The sequence below is a fragment of the Pan troglodytes genome, chromosome 11, assembly GCF_028858775.2.
Source record: "Pan troglodytes isolate AG18354 chromosome 11, NHGRI_mPanTro3-v2.0_pri, whole genome shotgun sequence".
NCBI classification, from domain to species: domain Eukaryota; kingdom Metazoa; phylum Chordata; class Mammalia; order Primates; family Hominidae; genus Pan; species Pan troglodytes.
In genome coordinates this window covers 63552641-63569610 of record NC_072409.2, presented here as the reverse complement: position 1 = coordinate 63569610, position 16970 = coordinate 63552641, and the positions used below count along the sequence as shown (strand labels likewise).

The 16970-nt window shown below is 37.9% G+C and overlaps 1 protein-coding gene across 2 annotated transcripts in view; it reads left to right on the top strand.

Moving 5' to 3' along the window:
- Positions 1 to 1200: 1200 nt before the first annotated feature.
- The window catches only part of ALDH1A1 (aldehyde dehydrogenase 1 family member A1), a 179256-nt gene continuing 163486 nt past the window's right edge, over positions 1201 to 16970 (top strand). Inside the window, exon 1 of one of the 2 annotated variants that reach the window (XM_016960315.2) lies at positions 1201 to 1335. In XM_016960315.2, the coding sequence (XP_016815804.1) occupies positions 1216 to 1335 (120 nt within the window). In that variant the 5' untranslated portion in view covers positions 1201 to 1215. The remainder of the gene's footprint in view (positions 1336 to 16970) is intronic. The other variant, XM_016960316.3, reaches the window with a different exon arrangement.

The window sequence follows — 16970 nt, the reverse complement described above, 5'->3', positions numbered from 1 at the left end:
TTAATTTCTCAGCCAAATAATACAGAGTTATGTATACCCAGGAAACTAAGACCTGATGGAACTACCAGAGACTTTTCCTTTCTCAGCCTGGGCTAGTCCCCAAAAAAACACATTTATTAAAGTGTATTCTCTTCCTGGCCCATGGATACACTGAGATAGACTTTCTTGTATGTTGAGAAATGATCACTTGTCATTTTCATTCCAACATCTTTAGTTTAATCATAAATGTGTCATTGAAGACATGTATAAAATGTAGGTATAGCTCGGCCGGGCGCGGTGGCTCACGCCTATAATCCCAGCACTTTGGGAGGCCGAGGCCGGCAGATCACGAGGTCGGGAAATCGAGACCATCCTGTTAACACGGTGAAACCCTGCCTCTACTAAAAATACAAAAAAAAAAAATTAGCCGGGCGTGGTGGCACACGCCTGTAGTGCCAGCTACTCTGGAGGCTGAGGCGGGAGAATGCCGTGAACCCAGGAGGCGGAGCTTGCAGTGAGCCGAGATCGCGCCACTGCATCCAGCCTGGGCGACAGAGTGAGACTCCGTCTCAAAAAAAAGAAAAGAAAAGAAAAGAAAAAGAAAGTAGGTATAGTTCTATTGGTTTCTTATCAAAAGCAACATTCCTCTGCCTATTATTCCCAGCAGTATCTTGCCATTTCCATCTTATCTGCCCATGAGAGTCAAGAAATGATTGTATTTCTTTAATGTGCTAAAGAATACAGCTAGTGCAAAGGGCTTGGAAAGATTGCAAGAGAATAAGAAGCATCTGCATATACAGAAGGAGATAATTTTTAAGTAAATGAGTGATGACATTTGTAATTTTTCTCCTTCAACTTTAGATTTCAGGAATAAAACACTGTTGAGTGTAAGATTATAAAGGCCAGACCGCCGATGGAGGTTTGGGGCACTCCTTCAACCACTCACAAATTGGACAGTATGTTTTGATGGAGCGTGCCCTCCTTTATCAGGTATTTCAGGTTATGAGGAGAGGCTACAAGCTGTGAATCAGCATAGCTAATCGAGACAGAATTTGTGTTTTGTGCTTCATGGATCTTTTTTAGATTCATGTCCACTTAAAGAAGGCAGCCAGCTCCTTCATTCTTTCAACCTCACAGGAGGTTTGTGCTGTAGGACAGAAAGGCTAATTATCCAGCAGATGATCTGCCTTCCTGGCACTCCTTGAGGGAATTATGCCAGATAGGGGAAAGGGAGACATGTGCCTTGTGGAAAAGAGAAGGTGGGAGGGGAGGCATGCCCCAGAAGTCCAGGATGGGAAGAGAGATCTGCAGACTCCCAGGGAACCTACAGCTTTCTCCTTCACAGCATTGCAGGAGGTGAGCGGAGTTTTGGGTTAAGTGGGAGGGGTGTGGCTGCCTAGTATGCCTGAGGGGCTGGAGTTTAGGCTGAGTTTCACAGCCTTTGCAAAGTTTACTGGGCTTCCAGATGGCACTAAAACCCAAGGCTCTCAGATTTCAGTAGCCCTTGTAAGTTTAGACAAGGCATCTCAGTGGTAACCGGATGAGTAAAAGACCCCCAAATGCTTCGGTTTTCATAAGGTGGGTGTGAGTGAGACAGCACCAAAATAAATTCAGATTGAATTATCACGGGATTTGAGCTCAAAAAAAGATCTAAGCTTACTTTAAATAATTACATTTGATTTCTCAGATTTTTTTTACTAAGACTTATATTTATTTTAGTTCAAGTTTAGTTTCTCATTCTGAGATTTTCCCTTTAAAAATGTAACTAACTGTCCATGCCAACAAAGGCAAATAACATTTTTGTCCCAAAGAAAATAAAAAATGCAAGAAGTGGTGAGAATTGTATAAGAATACCTTTTTAAAATACTGTTCTTTTCTGGGTAAACATAATACTTGATGAAAACTCAAGGAACTATCATTATTATGTAACAGGCAAATTTTTGCAAGATAAGAATTAGGGAGGGGTGCGTAGATTTTAACATCCTTGTACCTGCAAGTGTGCATGGCAACAAAAGAATAATGTTTGGGCTTTTATGATGTGAATCAAGAGAGAGCCTCATGGCTGAATTATCCAGTGACATAGAGAAGTTATTGTTCACAACCTTTTATGTTAGGGTAACAAGGAGATGACAGCCAAGACCTAACTAAGGTCATACCACAATTCCTTTGGTTCAGTGTTCTAGCCACACCTTGCTGTACCTCAGTTCTTCAACAAACAAGGTGTGTGCCACCTTGTGGTTAGAAATTCTCAGCAGATAATTGTTCTTTTATTCTGGCTTATCTAGAGCTAAGTTCAGGACAGACAAGTATTTCAGACATCTCCATTTTAAAGCAAAGTCAGGTTTTTCCCTTGAGATTTTGCTGCTCCCGGCATTATGCTGTGGATCCTACCAGAGCTCTAGTCTCAAGCTTTGTTTCCTGTCCCAAGAGCTCATGACCCCTCACATTAGCAGATCCAGTACTCACTCACCCCTCTGGATTGCCTTCTTATTTATTTATTTATTTATTTATTTATTTATTTATTTTTGTGAAAGAGTGTCATTCTATCGCCCAGGCTGGAATGCAGTGGTGCAGTCTGCTCACTGCAACCTCCGCCTCCCGGTTCAAGCGATTCTTGTGCCTCAGCCTCCCAAGTAGCTGAGATTATAGGCGTGCACCACCACACCTGGCTAATAATTGTATTTTTAGTAGAGACAGGGTTTTGCCATGTTGGCCAGGCTGATCTCAAACTCCTAGCCTCAAGTGATCCGTCCACCTCCGCCTCCCAAAGTTCTGAGATTGCAGGCATGAGCCACCGCGCCAGGCCTGGATTGCCTTCTTATATCAAGCTTCTAGATTCCCTTATTTTTACTTTCCTACCATAATTTTAAAAATTGTTAAATTGTGTTGAGATTTTTCAATGTGCTTTACCAAAAAAGGTTTTTCTGAATATCAAATCAACCATTTTGACCCCATTTTCCATTTTCTGTCAAGTACCTCTGAGCCAGTCTTTTGCCTACATCACCACACCAAAGTTAATGCTAAAAAGATAATTTTCAGAAAAAGGTGAAATCATAACCCTCATTCAGATATGAAAATGAACATGTGTTAAATAATTTTACTTACATAATATGAGGGAGCCACGGAGATGTTATAACTGATTCAAAGGAAAAGTCAAACAGCGCTAATTTATCTAGAGCACAGAATGTTGAAATTAATTGGAAATGCAGACAAAACTGATTTTTCCACATTCATTTAGATCACTACCAAACTGGACACAGAAAGTCAATTAATGTCACTACCAGACAAGTCAGAATTTGTTTATCAGTTACCTACCACTTACAAAGATTTGCAAAACAGCTCAAAGACAATGAGCAGGGGTAGAATTTGATACCCTAAAAGAGTTGTCAGACTATGTTTAGTTGCCCACTGAAACACAAAATTTTTTCATACACTGATCTTGTCAAGGCCATTAATGACTTCTACACTGAAAAATTCATTGTCATTTCTCCATAATCATCTTGCTTCAGTTATTAACAGCTTTTGATATAGCTAATGACTCCCTTTCTTTTTGGAAAAAAAATTATTTGCTGTCCCCTTTGCTGATTTCTCTTTATTTTCATAAACTCTTCTCCACCTGTACTCCTTGTGTAGGTGACTTCATCTGATTCCAAGTATTTAAATACCAACTATATGCTTAAAAAATTCCTAAGATTATATCTTTAGTCCCAACATCTCCTGGATACACCTGACTTATACATTTTTTGGCTTACATCTACTGTCAAGTTGCCATCTTAAATTTCTGCTATCTGAAACTGGACTTTGATTTATTTTAGTCTACCCCTTTTCAACACACACTCTCACACACACACACACACACGCAAACACCCACACCCACACACACACCTGATCTTCATATAGTTCTAGCTACTCAAGAAAAATCTGCAGAGTCATTCTGAATATCTTCAAATTGTCCCTCCAGGTTCATTCTCTTTTCTAAATCCTGATCCATGCCAGCAAACTAAACTGAATGTCATCTCTCAGTAAACATCTTGCAAGTGTGTAATAGCCTTTTACACTTGCCTTTCTACAATCTATTCTCATATGCAAACAGAGCAAACTTTTAAAATGAATATCATATCCTGCCCTTTAGACCTTCTTGCTATTCCTTGAATATACTTAGAATATTCTTGTCTCAGGGTCTTACTTGCCTGGAAGGTGTTTCCCTTAGATATCCATTTTGATTTCTCCTTCACTACAACTCCATGAATAGATGTCACCTTATCAGAGATTTTCCTGACTCTCATATGAAAGAGCATCCTTCCCCTTCTCCACTATCATTCTCTATCCCCCCTACTCTACTTCACATTACTTCACAGCACTTACCACCACTTTACATAATTTATATATCTGTAGTGTATTTATATTTGTTTAAGGTTTATTTGATATCTTTCCTTGTCAGAATCTAAGTTCCATGAGAGCAAGAACTTTTGTCTGTTTTTTTCCAGTGATGTTTCTGCTGTGTATATAAACATGTCTGCATCATAGTCACCCCATACGGGTGTGGAGTGAAATAAAAGATTGAATAAATGAATTGACCAATGATGCAGAATTTATGTTATGGCACACTGAGTGATACATGGTCAGTACTACTGTTATTTGAGTCCCAATCATTTTTCAACAGGAAGAAAAGAAGTTCCCTACATATAATCACAAATATAATCAAATACTTGAAAGATGTTCATTGGTCTCAATGTGACTTTAAAGCTGAAACACAAAATCAGAGTTGAGCAACGATTTCTTAAGAAGCCAATAATGAGGAAACAAATCAGCAGGATAAACAAAGATCTATATAGAAGAAACTTCACATCATTGTGGGTTCAAGTTATATTTTCTTTGAGTCAAAAAGCACAGTTATGCTATTGATAGTATAATTAGCATCTTGTTTAATTCATAAAATTGCCTTGAATAAAGTAATGATTGCCTAGTGAATTTCTAAGTTCTCCATTGGAAGAGAAATATAAATATATCAAATCCATATTATGTAAATTTGATATATAATATAAATTTGATATATTTATATTTCACAAGCAATAGAATAAATGTTCTTCATCTTCCTTTCACAGAATTACTTCATTTCATTTTTATAGTTTTGTATTTAGAGGCTTCTATACTTTTATTATATCAGTAACTATTAAAATTCAGCTCTTTAATGAAGCAATTCCAGCTTTATCCTATGCATCTGTGATAACATTGAAGCAACTCTCCTATGGCCAACTCTATACCATTAAATTATTTTTCATTATATCTTCATGATAGTAATAGAGTGTATTGATCCTGGTATTTTTTCTGAAGATTACTAGCATAAGAATTATCTGGGGAAGCCAAAATTCAAATTTCCACACCATCTTATTTGGTAAACAATGAAGAATAAGACCTATTTAAACCAACTTAATTTTTTTTTTTTTCTTTGAGATGGAGTTTTGCTCTTGTTGCCCAGGCTGGAGTGCAATGGTATGATCTCGGCTCACTGCAATCTCTGCCTTCCAGGTTCAAGTGATTCTCCTGCCTCAGCCTCCTGAGTAGCTGGGATTATAGGCACACACCGCCACAACCAGCTAATTTTTTTTTTTTTTGTAGAGATGGGGTTTCACCATGTTTGCCAGGCCGGTCTCGAACTCCTGACCTCAGGTGATCTGCCCACCTCAGCCTCCCAAAGTGCTGGGATTACAAGCATGAGCCACTGTTCCTGGCCTAAACCTACGTAAATTAAATGAACATAGGGAATAATGTAAAGGATAACTGGTAATGGTTTCAAATATGGCTTATTCTAGGAGTTCGAATAATAGCTCCAGAACCTGCCATATCTCCATCCTTAGATTCTACTTTCCTTCATGTTGAGTGATTCTTAGATTCCTCATGACAAGATGTTTGCCAAAATCTCTGTTCCAGGAATAAAGATGTCTCCGTCTCTTTCCAGTAGCTCTTGAAAAGCCTTAGAATTAACTTTGTATACCTTAAGAAAATCAGTAACTTTTTCTCTGTCAATAGCAAGGTTGAAGCAAAAGAAAAAAAAGAAAGATTCATCTATAATAGGGACTAAACATGAAAATTCTTAGACTTAAATATAGCAAGAGTAGCATAAGATTTATATAAAAGTTAATTTATAAAATCCAAATGAAGTACATAAAATATTCCTAATGATACTACTATTATAGAAATGTCACTACTTCTAATATTATTATAGAAATGTTATGCAACTTAAATTACAATCTTAATAAGCTTTTCTGTTGAACAATATAAAGTGATTCTAGAATGTATGTGGAAAAATATATCTCTAGAAATAGTCAAGAAATTTATGAATACTGAATAATAACAAGAAGGCGAAGTAGGAGGCTTCCAGATACTAAAATAACTATGGAGTAACTGTAATCAAAGGTAAGTGTATAATTTTAGCACAGGAATAGGTAAATACATTAGTCAAATATGCCTGAGCATCCATAGAAAGATTTAGTAGTTATAGGATTTTAATTGAACTTAGTGAGAATGTCTAATTTCATAAACGATGCTTGTATGTTTGATTATCCATGTAGAAGAAAAATGAATCCTTGCTCTAAGAAAAATATTGAAAGAAAATTTAGAAGGTTATTTGTGTAAATTTGAGATGGGAAAGATATTCCCAAGTATGACAGAAATCACAGAAACCATAAAGGAAAAGCTAGATATATTTGGCTCTTTTAAAGTTACATATTTCTGCAAGGCAAAAGATACCAGAAACAAAACGAAGAAACAAATTTAAAGATATTTAAAGTGTTGAAAATTAAATTAATTGTAGAATAAGTTTATTTTTCTCAGGCACTAGTTATTAAAGGATCATTACATGTGAATTCCTTCTGTAGAATTCATAGGATTATCAAACTGTATAAGCAACAGAAAGAGAAATTACAAATTTTATCAATAAAACTATTTTACAATTAGCACTCAAGCTTTTATTGTCTAGAAATATCTTTCTAATGAAATGATACTTCTAGAAAAGCATGAAAAATCACCCCAATTCTTTATTTTAAAAATAAGTAGATAAAAAGCAGAATGGTACTCATTCGAAAAGATACAGAGTAAAACAGAGCAAAAGAAACACAAAGGCAATGAAAAATAATTAATAAGAACTCAAAAATGTCCCTTTCAAACAAAAGTTGAAAGGGTCAACAGACTTGCACTTTTGACCAAGAAGGAATTTTAGAAATGTGAGTCGATAGAAAAAAACATCCTGTTTTTCAGTCCAATCATGGCAATGAAAAATAAGATTCTGGAAAACATAAAAGTGGCATGCCACAAGATAAACATAAGTCACTACTCTTAGATGACTCTTAAATTATGAACAAAATGTAGACATTGTAATAACTGAAATGTATTTTAAATGTAGGGTTTGATCTGATTAATGGAGAAAATCCCACAGCATCCCTACTGAAAGAAACTATAAAAAAGAAGTACTGGTAAAACAGCTTTCTCAGGGGGCCATGGTAACTGTGAGCTAATATCATTTGTATTTGGTAGGAGGTGGGGAAGAATGGGAGATCATTAACTTTTGAAGGACTTCAGTGGATGAATGCACTCAATCTGTCCCAGATGCATGTCATTAAGAAAGAATAAACTAGCTAACATTGCCAAAATCGAGTTCACTTAAGGTATCAGGTCAGGGATGTTTTTCATGATCTGTGTCTTTAATAAGGATATGTTTTCCATCAAAGTGGCTAAAATGAGAAAGACAGAAAATATCACATGTTGAAGAAGGTGTGGAACAACCAGAGAGCTGTTTTATGGCACTGGTAGGAGTGTAAATTGGTACAACAATGCTGAAAAACTAGCTGGCAGTTCAAAAATTAAACAAATGAATGTTTGTGACTCAGCGGTTCCAGTCTTAGGTTTATATGGTCAACAGAAATGTGTACCAAAGAATGTTCACCAAAGAATGTGCACAAGAATGCCCAAGCAGCACTATTCATAACAGAACCAAACTAGAAACTAAGTGATTACTAGTAGCAGAACAAACTCATAAACTGCTGTATTCACCTAACGGAACACTCTACAACAATGAGAATAAATGAAGTGCAACTATGCAACATGGAAACAGGTCTTGCAAACACAACATGGACGAATCTTCAAATGCAGTGTGGCACAAAAGAAGTCAGGCACAAACAGCATGTGTTGTTTACTTCCCTTTATATACAATTAAAAAACAAGCTAAACTATGGGCATTGGAGGTCAGGATAACGGCTGTCTTTGGAGCACAGAAACCAGAGACTGTAAGGGGAATCAGAGGACAGGGGGTTCTGGGATGCTGGTAGTTCTCAGCTTGTAAAAATTCATCAAGCTATATAGTTATGTTTTGTATGCTTTTCTGTATGTATGTTATATTTTAATAAAAAGATTCCCAACACAGGTGTGTGTGTGTGTAGTACAGAGCTGGAAGCAATAAGTAGGAGAAGTGAGCAAGTTAATTTTCCTTAGAGGAAATCATTTATAAAAATTTATAACTAAAATGCAAACAGCAACTTTCTATTTATAGGATAATGGACTTCATATATATGTTGTCCAATAGCCTAGGAAAAACAACATCTTTGGTTCTTATCTCAAAGCCAAAGGCTAATATTATACCTGCTTCAAATAATTGTTTTCATGTACTTGATTCCATTATGTAAACTAAGAATATTGCTGTATTAGTCTGTTTGCATTGCTATAAAGGAATATCTAAGACTACAAAACTCTTTTATTTAATTTGTAAATAAAAGAGATTTAATTGGCTCACAGTTCTGCAGGGTGTACAGAAAGCATGGCATCTGCCTCTCCTCCTGGTGAGGGTCTCAGGAAGCTTACAATCATGGCTGAAGGCGAAAGGGAAGCTGGTGCATCACATGACGAGAGACAGCAAGAGAGAGCAAGGAGGAGGTGGCAAGCTCCTCTTTTTTTTTTTTTTAATGTGTATTTTTATTTATTTATTTTTGATTTATTTATTTTCTATCTCAACAGGTTTTGGGGGGACAGGTGGTGTTTGGTTACATGAATAAGTTCTTTAGTGGTGATTTCTGAGATTTTGGTGCACTCATCACCTGAGCAGCGTACACTGTACCCAACATGTAGTCTGTTATCCCTCGCCACCCCCAACTTTTCCCCCTGAGTCCCCAAAGTCCAATGTATCATTCTTATGCCTTTGCTTCCTCATAGCTTAGCTCCCACAGATGAGTGGGAACATATGATGTTTGATTTTCCATTCCTGATTTATTTCATTTAGAATAAGCTTCCAATTCCATCCAGGTGGCTGCAAATGTCATTATTTCATTCCTTTCTATGGCTGAGTAGTATTCCATGGTGTGTGTATGTGTGTGTGTGTGTGTGTTTGTGTGTGGTGTCTGTCTGTGTATCACATTTTCTTTATCCGCTCATTGATTGATTGGCATTTGGGCTAGTTCCATGTTTTTGCAATTGCAAATTGTGCTGTTGTAAACATGTGTGTGCAATATCTTTTTCATATAATTACTTCCTTCCCTCTGGGTAGATACTCAGTAGTGGGATTGCTGGATCAAATGGTAGATCTACTTTTAGTTCTTTAAGGAACCTCCACACCGTTTTCCATGATGGTTGTACTAGTTTACATTCCCACCAACAGTATAAAAGTGTTCCCTTTTCACTGCATCCCCACTAACAGCTATCATTTTTTGATTTTTTAATTATGGCCATTCTTGCAGGAGTGAAGTGGTATTACATTGTGGTTTTGATTTGCATTTCTCTGATAATTAGTGATGTTGAAAATTTTTCCATATCTTCTTTTGAGAATTGTCTATTCATGTTTTTTAGCCCACTTTTTGATGGGATTGTTTGTTTTTTCTTGCTGATTGGTTTGAGTTCTTTGTAGATTCTGGATATTAGTCCTTTGTCAGGTGTATAGATTGTGAAGATTTTCTCCCACTCTGTGGGTTGTCTGTTAAATCTGCTGATTATTTCTTTTGCTGTACAGAGCTTTTTAGTTTAATTAAGTCCCATCTATTTATTTTTCTTTTAGTTGCATTTGCTTTTGGGTTCTTGGTCATGAAGTCTTTGCCTAAGCCAATGTCCAGAAGGTTTTTTTCCAACCTCATCTTCTAGAATCATTATGGCTTCAGGTCTTAGATATAAGTCTTTGATCCATCTTGATTTTTGAATAGAGTGAGAAATGAGGATCCAGTTTCATTCTTCTACATGTGGCTTGCCAATTATCCCAGCAGCATTTGTTGAATAGGGTGTCCATTTCCCACTTTATGTTTTTGTTTGCTTTGTCGAAGTCCTGTTGAATATAAGTATTTGGGTTTATTTCTGGGTTCTCTATTCTATTATATTGGTCTGTGTGCCTATTTTTACACCAGTACTATGCTATTTGGTGCCTATGGCCTTATAGTGTAGTTTGAAGTCGGGTAATGTGATGTCTCCAGATTTGTTCTTTTTGCTTAGTCTTGCTTTGGCTATGCGGGCTCTTTTTTGGTTCCATATGAATTTTACGATGCTTTTTTCTAGTTCTGTGAGGAATGATATTGATATTTTGATAGGGATTGTATTGAATTTGTAGATTGCTTTTGGCACTATGGTCATTTTTGCAATATCGATTCTACCCATCCATGAGCATGAGATGTGTTTCCATTTGTTTGTGTCGTCTATGATTTCTTTCAGTAGTGTTTCATAGTTTTCCTTGTAGATGTCTTTCACATCCTTGGTTGGGTATATTCCTAAGTATTTTATTTTTTGTGCAGCTATTGCGAAAAGGGGTTGAGTTCTTGATTTGACTCTCAGCTTGGTTGCTCTTGGTGTATAGCAGAACTACTGATTTGTGTACATTAATTTTGTATCCTGAAACTTTGCTAAATTCATTTACCAGTTCTAGGAGCTTTTCAGATGAGTCTTTAGGGCTTTATAGGTATATGATCATATAATCAGCAAACAGCAACAGTTTGACTTCTCTTTACCAATTTGGATGCCCATTTTTTTCTTTCTCTTGTCTGATTGCTCTGGCTAGGACCTCAGCACTATGTCGAATAGAAGTGGTGACAATGGGCATCCTTGTCTTGTTCCAGTTCTAAGGGGGAATGCTTTCAACATTTCCCCATTCAGTATAATGTTGGCTGTGGGTTTGTCATAGATGACTTTTATGACCTCAAGATATGTCACTTCTATGCCAATTTTGCTGAGGGTGTTAGTCATAAAGGGATGCTGGATTTTGTCAAATGATTGTTTGTGTCTATTGAGATGATCATGTGATTTTTGTTTTTAATTCTGTTTCTGTGGTGTATCTCATTTATTGATTTACCTATGTTAAATTTTCCCTGCAGCTCTGGTATGAAACCCATTTGATCATGGTTGATTATCTTTTTGATATGCTGTTGGATTTGGTTTGTTAGCATTTTGTTGAGGATTTTTGCATCTATTATAATCATGGATATTGGCCTGTAGTTTTCTTATTTTGTTATGTCCTTTCCTGGTTTTGGTATTAGGATGATACTGGTTTCATAGAATGATTTAGGAAGGATTCCCTTTTTCTCTGTCTTCTGGAATAGTATCAATAGGATTTGTACCAATTCCTCTTTGAGTGTCTGATAGAATTCAGCTGTGAATCCATCTGGTCCTGCACTTTATTTGTTGGCAATTTTTTTATTACCATTCCAATCTTAATGCTTGTTATTCGTCTGCTCGGAGATTCTATATCTTCCTGGTTTAATCTAGGAGGGTTGTAAATTTCCAGGAACTTATTCATCTCCTCTAAGTTTTCTAGTTTATGTGCATAAAGGTGTTCATAGTAGTCTTGAATAATCTTTTGTATTTCTGTGGTATTAGTTGTAATATCTCCCATTTCCTTTCTAATTGAGCTTATTTGGATCATCTCTCTTCTTTTCTTGGTTAATCTTGCTAATGGTAAATCAATTTTATTTATCTTTTCAAAGAACCAGCTTTTTGTTTTGTTTGTCTTTTGTATTTTATTTTGTTGTTGTTTCAATTTAATTTAGTCCTGCTCTGATCTTTGTTGTTTCTTTTCTTCTTCTGGGTTTGGGTTTGGATTGTTCTTCTTTCTCCAGTTCTGTGAGGTGTGACCTTAGATTGTCTATTTGTGCTTTTTCAGACTTTCTGATGTAGGCATTTAATGCTATGAACTTTCCTGTTAACACCACTTTTGCTGTATCATGGAGGTTTTGATAGGTGGTGTCACTACCATCATTCAGTTCAAACAATTTTTTAATTTCCATCTTGATTTTGTTGTTGACCCAATGGTCATTTAGGAGCAGGTTATTTAATTTCCATATACTTGTATGGCATTGAGGATTCCTTTTGGAATTGATTTCCAATTTTATTTTACTGTGGTCTAAGAGAATACTTGATATAATTTTGATCTTCTTAAATTTACTGAGACTAGTTTTGTGGCCTACCATATGGTCTATCTTACAGAATGTTCCATGTGCTGGTGAATAGAATGTATATTCTGCAGTTGTTGGGTAGAATGTTCTATAAGTATCTGTTAAGTCCATTTGTTCTAGGATATAGTTTAATTCCATTGTTTCTTTATTGACTTTCTATCTTAATGACCTGTCTAGTGCTGTCAGTGGAGTATTGAAGTCCCCCACTATTATTGTGTTGCCATCTATTTCATCTCTTCGGTCTAGTAGTAATTGTTGTATAAATTTGGGAGCTCCTGTATTAAGTGCGTATATATTTAGAATTGTGATATTTTTCTGTTGGACTAGTCCTTTTATCATTATATAATGTCCCTCTTTGTCTTTTTAACTGCTGTTGCTTTAAAGTTTGTTTTGTCTAAGAATAGCTACTCCTGCTCACTTTTGCTGTCCATTTGCATGGAATATCTCTTTCCACCCGTTTACCTTAAGTTTATGTGAGTCCTTTATGTGTTAGGTGAGTCTTCTGAAGACAGCAGAAACTTAATTGGTGAATTCTTATCCATTCTGCGGTTCTGTATCTTTTAAGTGGAGCATTTAGGCCATTTACATTCAGAGTTGGTATTGAGATGTGAAGTACTATTCTATTCATCATATTATTTGCTGCCGGAATACCTTGGTTTTTCTCACTGCATCACTGTTATATAGGTCCTATGAGATTTATGCCTTGAGGAGGTTCTATTTTGATGTATTTTGAGGATTTGTTTCAAGATTTAGAGCTCCTTTTAACAGTTCTTGTAGTGGCACATTTTCTCAGTATTTGTTTTTCTAGAAAAAGACTGTATCTTTCCTTCATTTACGAAGTTTAGTTTCACTGTATACAAAATTCATGGCTGATAATTGTTTTGTTTAAGGAGGCTAAAAAGAGGACCACAGTCCCTTCTATCTTTTAGGGTTTCTGCTGAGAAATTTGCTGTTAATCTGATAGATTTTTCTTTTTAGGTTACCTGATACTTTTGCCTCACAGCTCTTAAGATTCTTTCCTTTATCTTGACTTTAGATAGCCTGATGACTATGTGCCTAAGCAATGATCTTTTTGTGATTAGTTTCCCAGGTGTTCTTGGAGCTTCTTGTATTTGGATGTTTAGATCTCTAGCAAGGCTGGGAAAGTTTTCCTTGGTTATCCCCTTAAATATGTTTTCCAGACTTTTGGACATCTCATCTTCCTCAGGAACACCAATTATTCTTAGGTTTGGACATTTAACATAGTCCCAAAATTCCTGGAGGCTTTGTTCATTTTTTAAAATTCTTTTTTCTTTGTCTTTGATGGATTTGGTTAATTCAAAAGCCTTATGTTCGAGCTCTGAGGTTCTTCTGCTTGTTTGGTTCTATTTCTGAGGTTTTCCAGTGCATTTTGCATTTCTCGAAGTGTCTCCTTGACCAGAAGTTATGGTTGTTTTTATTTATACTATTTCAGTGAAGATTTTTCCTTTCATATCCTGTATCATGCTTTTTATTTCTTTAAGTTCGACTTTGCCTTTCTCTGGTGCTTCCTTGATTCTTTCTCTGGCAATTCAGAGATTTCATCTTGGTTGGGATCCATTGCTGGTGAGCTGGTATGATCTCTTGGGGGTGTATTAAAGAACCTTGTTTTGTCATATTACCAGAATTGTTTTTCTGGTTCCTTCTCATAGTCTGGGGTAGGATATGTCAGAGGGAAGATCTGGGATTCAAGGGCTGCTGTTCAGATTCTTTTGTCCCACAGGATGCTCCCTCTATGTGGTGTTCTCCCCCTTCCTCAAGGGATGTGGCTTCCTAGGAGCCAAACTACAGTGATTCTTTTTGCTCTTCTGGTTCTAGCCAACCAGTTGAGCTACTGGGCTCCAGGCTGTTACTGGAGAGTATCTGCAAAGAGTCCTGTGATGTGATGTGTCTTCAGGTGTTGCAGCCCTGGATACCAGTACCTGCTCTGATGGAGGTAGCAGGGGAGTGAAGTGGACTCTGAGTTTGTGTCGTGTTTTTGTTTAGTGCACTGGTTTTGTGTTGGTTAGCCTCCAGCCAGGAGGTGGCGCTTTCAAGAGTATATCAGCTGTGGTCCTACAGGGAGGATGCAGACTTGCCCTAGGAACACCTGGTTAAGTATTCAGGTTTCTCAGGCAGTGGGCAGAGCCATAGAGCTCCAGATTATGACTTTTGTCTTCAGCTACCAGGGTGGCTAGAGAAAGACTACCAGGTAGGGGAAGAGATAGGTGTGTCTGAGCTCAGCCTTTCCTTGGGCAGGGCTTGCTGGAGTTATATTCCCATGGGAATTATGGCTGCCTCTGCTGAGTCATATATGTCACCAGGGAAGTTGGGAAAAGCCGGTAGTCACAGGTCTCACTCTGTTCCGACACAGCCCACAGTCCTAAAGGCCAGTCTCACTCCCACTGTGCCCCCCAACAGCACTGAGTCTATTTCCAGGCAGCCAGTTACCAGGGCTGAGAACCTGCTCCAGACCACAGCCTCCCTGTTGAGAAAGCAAGCCGACTCACAGCTTTTCAGTGTCTCACGCAGCCTCCAGCAGTGATCCAGTTCCTTCAAAAGGTCTGTGGATTCTCTTAGCTTTGCTGGTATGTTCCTGCAGTAGTTTTTGGAGCAAAAGTCCATGACATGAGTCTCCACACACCAGTGTGTCCATCTGAGAGGGAGCTGCAAGCTAGTCCTGCCTCCTATCCACCGTCTTAATCCCCTCTCTTGCAAGCTCCTTTCAACAACCAGCTCTCATCATCACCAAGTAAATGGCACCAAGCCATTCATGAGAGATCTGCTCCCATGACGCAAACACCTCCCACCAGGCTCCACCTCCAACACTGAGGATTACATTTCAACATGAGATTTGGAGGAGACACACATTCAAACTATATCGATTGTTAAATCAAGAGATATCATCTTCTAAATCATTTCACTGCCCATAGCAATTTTACCTTTCGAAAGTCTTTACAAGCAGTACTATTCTGTGACCCACAAAGGCCTAGTGAAGTAGATTGCCAATCAATAAATATTTTAAATGGTCATGAATTATCCAGTATATGTTCAATGACTTTACATTTAAGTCACTTAGCTAAGTACTGCTGGGACAATAGGTGACATTCTGCCTTTCAAATGTGTTAAACTCTCTTCCTAATCTGCTGGATTTCTAAACTACCCTGTTTTCACCGACTCAGATGGCAAAAGCCTTTAGCAATGCCAAACACATAGATGAAAGTCAAAATGCTGGGCAGAACAGTAAGAGGCACACTGAGGCCCAATGAGGACTGCAAGTATGGAATGCTAGGAAATAGTGTAAGCTAGGTGAAGTTGGCATGGAGGAGTCAAGGAATGAAGACTCTAGAAAAGCGACCTTCTGTGCAAAGAGGTAAATTGGTAGAGCTATACAAATATGCTTATCAAAGAAAAAGCATCCATCATGTTGAGATGGTATAATTCCCTTGAACCCCTTCAGCAGGAACTGAAGTGGCTCATTTCACTCAGGCTGCCACTGGCCACTCCTTGCAGGAGGAAGCATGCGAGCAAGGGAATGAGGGAACCAGAGTGAATGAACTCTAGAACTGGCTAGTCACTCCTCTCTGGAGGGAGCAGGCTCTGTGTGGGCCCCACAACGGTGTCAAACCATGTTACAACCAGTGCTCTTTCAGCTCTGCAGTCCAGGGACTGCCAAGTGTCAATCAGCTCAGTGGAAGGTCACAGTGGCAGCCTCTGTCTTCTTGGCGCCCAGGTTCTTGTCCGGCATCCAGGAAGAATCAGGTCACACAAACTGAAAGGTGATTAATGCAGAAGACTTTATTGAGCGGTGGGTGGCTTTCAGTGGAAAGGAAGGCTGGAAAGGGAATGGGAAGGTGATCTTTCCCTTAAACCCAGCCATCTCCGGCTGCGCCCATCTCCGAAGCTGCACTGTCTGAAGTTAGCCACGTTTATCTGTTGTCTCTGATGCTCAGTTGCTTCTCTGCTCGCCACTCAGCTGCTTGTATCCTTGATGCCCAGTTGCTTGTGTTGCTCTGCCAGCTGAAGTCTTTTATGGGCACAGGATAGGGGTGGGGCAGGCCAAAAAGGCAACATTTGGGTGGAAAAATGGGGTCAGTTGTTTTCACTTAGGGCCGAGGTTCCAGGCTTAAGGGTGGGGTTCAGGCAGGAGCCCAGCCCTACTGTATCAATGTCAGGGTCTGTTTTACAAAAAGAGGTTATTGCAAAGCAATTTTCAGATGCATACCCCATTTATATGTGTAAGGAGGGTAGGAGGAAGCTTGAATATTTATGACCAGTCTTCGAACAACTAAAATATGTGTATGTAACTTTATGACTATATATACACATTATGTACAGGTATCTGTGTATATAAATGCATATATATATATAATTGTATTATCATTATTTATGTCTACTCTAAGGAGTTTTGCAACTTAGGGATAATATTTTAGTCATTTTTTTTATGCTTGGCACCTAAAGTGCCTGGCTTAGACTAGGGCCCTGAAAACACTCATTAACATGAAATAAAAGTGTTTTGTATGTATGCAGAGTTTCTTGATGAATCAATGAATAATCTCAGACATCTAAGGTTTTATACTTACA